The following is a 2973-nucleotide window of genomic DNA, read 5'->3' on the forward strand; positions in this document are numbered from 1 at the left end:
CCGTGCGCGTCATCACTTTGCTCCACTTCTGCAGAGGGATAGAAGGAGTCCTGTTGTCCAGGCGAACAGACAGAGCAACAAGCCTGGCTGAAGGATGTGATGTCCACCTGACACCATGACTGACGGACAGGGGTGGGTGGGTGGGTTAGGGGGGCAGGACAAGCTGGCTTCCTCAAACAGACGGCATGGAGGGCTGGAGCGGAGATCACTTTACGCGGGACCTGCTCTGACGGGATGCAGCTTTAATATTGTGCAGGCAGTTGGCAGTTTCTTTGACTGTGAAAGGTAAGTTTAAATTTTACGTTGCGCTTATCTCCACCCTGTCTTTGTTCAAACGTCTGAGCTGTTCTCTATGTGGGCTCAGCAAGCTTCAAACGTCTACAACCTGGAAGAAAAAAAAAAAAACAAGTTTTATTAAAACCTGATAACATTCAAACAGGAAAAAGAATTTAGAAAAAGCGTTCAAGGTACTCCTGCTGGGTCCAAACAGGCAGCTCGTCTGAGAAATAAGAACTTCAGACAGATTCTCTGAGTCTTTAATATGTTGTGGAAAAAATATCTCTTCCAAAATGTCACTCCGTCTGTTTCCTGTGTGGATTCAATTCGTTTCACGTGTTTACTTCACTAATGCTTCTCAATTGCTGCGCTTGCTCGGAGCTTTTATGTATTTAACTAAATGTTTCAGCACCTCGGAAAGCGCCGCTCTCTGCTAACAGCAGGTGTGCAGATTGACCACCAGGGGGCAGCACACGTCCCTTATATTTAAACGTCCTTTGGCACATAAATTACGATACACAACCAAAAAAAAAACATAAATCTGACTATCAAGAGAGTGGCTACAGATGTACAACATCTAAAACTAAAATGAATTTATTTTCAGAAATAGTGCATCACATAAATAAGAATAAGAATAAGAATAAGACCGACTTTATTTATCCCGGAGGAAACTGTTGTGCCAGAGTGCGGTACAGAGGTCGTCACAACAATACAAAATATTAAAATACAAAATTGAACAGAAACTTAGACACAATAAAATACAATTGAATTAAATAGTCTGTCCCTTTTTAAAACAAAAAGTACAGATTGAAAAGTACAAGTTTGTGAGAAGTGTCACAGTGTGTGAGGTGAAGTGTGCAAAGTAAGTGAAACTATACAGAATAGACTTTTTTATTAAATATGATATGTGCAAAGTGCAAACTGCAAAACGGGAGACAAAGAGAAAGGGAATGACCTTTACGGTTATTGCACATGATTCTGCTGAATGAGTCCGGTACGTGTCCCTCCTGCTGGTGGAGGAGGTGTTATACAGTCTAATAGCCACAGGTAGGAAAGACCTCCTGTGGCGTCCTGTGGTCCACCTTGGTGGTCTGAGTCGACGCATGTTTGAGTTATTCTTAAAGTTAAAGCCTCTTTTGGAATTTAAAAGCTGGATCAACTTTCTCCTTAGGCTGCCTTACATGGACGTAGAGCACATGGGCTTGTGAAATAAAACATTAGATCCTGTCCTAACACAGGATCAATGTATTTTTCAGAGCTCCTGGGTGTGTTTTTACTGACTTCTGCCGTGTTTCCAGTCTGAGGGCGGAATCATGATGCTGCGTCCTGACCAGACCGAGTCCGATGCCCCTTGGGACCAAACGGACACGGAGACCTTTGAGGACCCTTTCAACGTGCCGGACGAGCCCGCGGACGGAGAGGGCAAGGCGCGCTCCGTGCGCGCTCCCGCTATCAGCAGGGAGGAGAGAAGGCGCAAGAGACGCGCGACGGCCAAATATCGGTACGCGCACGCCACCAGGGAGCGGGTGCGAGTGGTGGCCTTCAACGTGGCCTTTGCGGAGCTGAGAAAACTGCTCCCGACGCTGCCGCCGGACAAGAAGCTCTCCAAGATCGAGATCCTGCGACTCGCGATTTGTTACATCTCTTACCTGAACCACGTGCTGGATGTTTAGGCTGTGAGGAGCAACAGGACGACTGATTTCAGCTCAGTGATTTCTGCAGCCAATAATAAAGGATACTGATTCTACAGGATTTGACCCTGTGGGAGCTACATGAGGGGTTAAAGGTTAAACTGATGAGCTGCCCTGCAGATGCATCCTGAGATTATTATGGGAGTATCACATAGACTTTCCATGCCGGGAAACAGACTGAAGGCTTATTATCATCAGACTGATTAAATATCTATATATTAAATATTTGTGTAGCAGAACTACAAGAACATTGCAATGCTTGACCTTCAGTTTGCTGCCTTGGCTTTAGTTTCTGTCTGTCTGTTGTGACTTTGCTTCCTGTTTGCATCAATTTGTACATATATTTATTTCACTTACACCAGATAGTTTACTGGACTTGTGTGCACTTTTACACGGTGGGATTCAGTTGCAGCTGAAATTGTGTTTGAGGTCCATATGATGAAAATAAACTACAGCCAAAGGATCCTGCTTGATGCTGTTTTGACCCCAGTTCCAATGTTTCTGAATCCAGAATTTCATCGTAAAGCATTTTGCAAATATTCAAGAAAGTATTTTCTTACTCAAACTAAGACCATGAAGAAAGCTACCGCGCAAGCTGTGTCATAGGTTGGGTTATTTGTTGGGGTTTCTCTCCCTCCGGATGTGGGCAGGTGTTTCTCCAGACCGACCAAAACCACCACATTACCATTACCATCCATCTGCCCCCTCTCTGGGGACACACACGCAAACACAAATGCACATACATACAAATGAGACGGTAATGTGATACAAGAGACACAACAAAAAACTTCTATGTGTGTGAAAGTGGCAGTGAGAGCGGGACAAAGGACACATTTCAGAATATCTTCCAATGTTAGTCCCAATTTTTCATAACAATAATACAAGAAATGTTTATTTTATAAGAAAGAGGAAAGAGGTAGAGATGCATTTTGGCTCTTTGGTTTAGGATTAATGTCAACATGGCTTTATTATGATTTGGATAAATAAGTTAAGTATTTTTTAGCCT

General features: G+C 43.6%; 1 protein-coding gene across 1 annotated transcript; it reads left to right on the top strand.

Annotated features, from left to right (window-relative positions):
• The first annotated feature begins 1589 nt into the window (after positions 1-1589).
• On the top strand, positions 1590-1949 carry LOC139208930 (helix-loop-helix protein 2-like). Its single transcript, XM_070838713.1, has one exon. The coding sequence runs from the start codon at positions 1590-1592 to the stop codon at positions 1947-1949; it is 360 nt and encodes a 119-aa protein (XP_070694814.1).
• Positions 1950-2973: the final 1024 nt, after the last annotated feature.

This window comes from Pempheris klunzingeri, chromosome 10 (assembly GCF_042242105.1).
Source record: "Pempheris klunzingeri isolate RE-2024b chromosome 10, fPemKlu1.hap1, whole genome shotgun sequence".
NCBI lineage: Eukaryota > Metazoa > Chordata > Actinopteri > Acropomatiformes > Pempheridae > Pempheris > Pempheris klunzingeri.

Excerpts from the sequence above, each read along its gene's own strand:
- LOC139208930 (XM_070838713.1), top strand. The coding sequence starts at position 1,590 with ATGATGCTGCGTCCTGACCAGACCGAGTCCGATGCCCCTTGGGACCAA.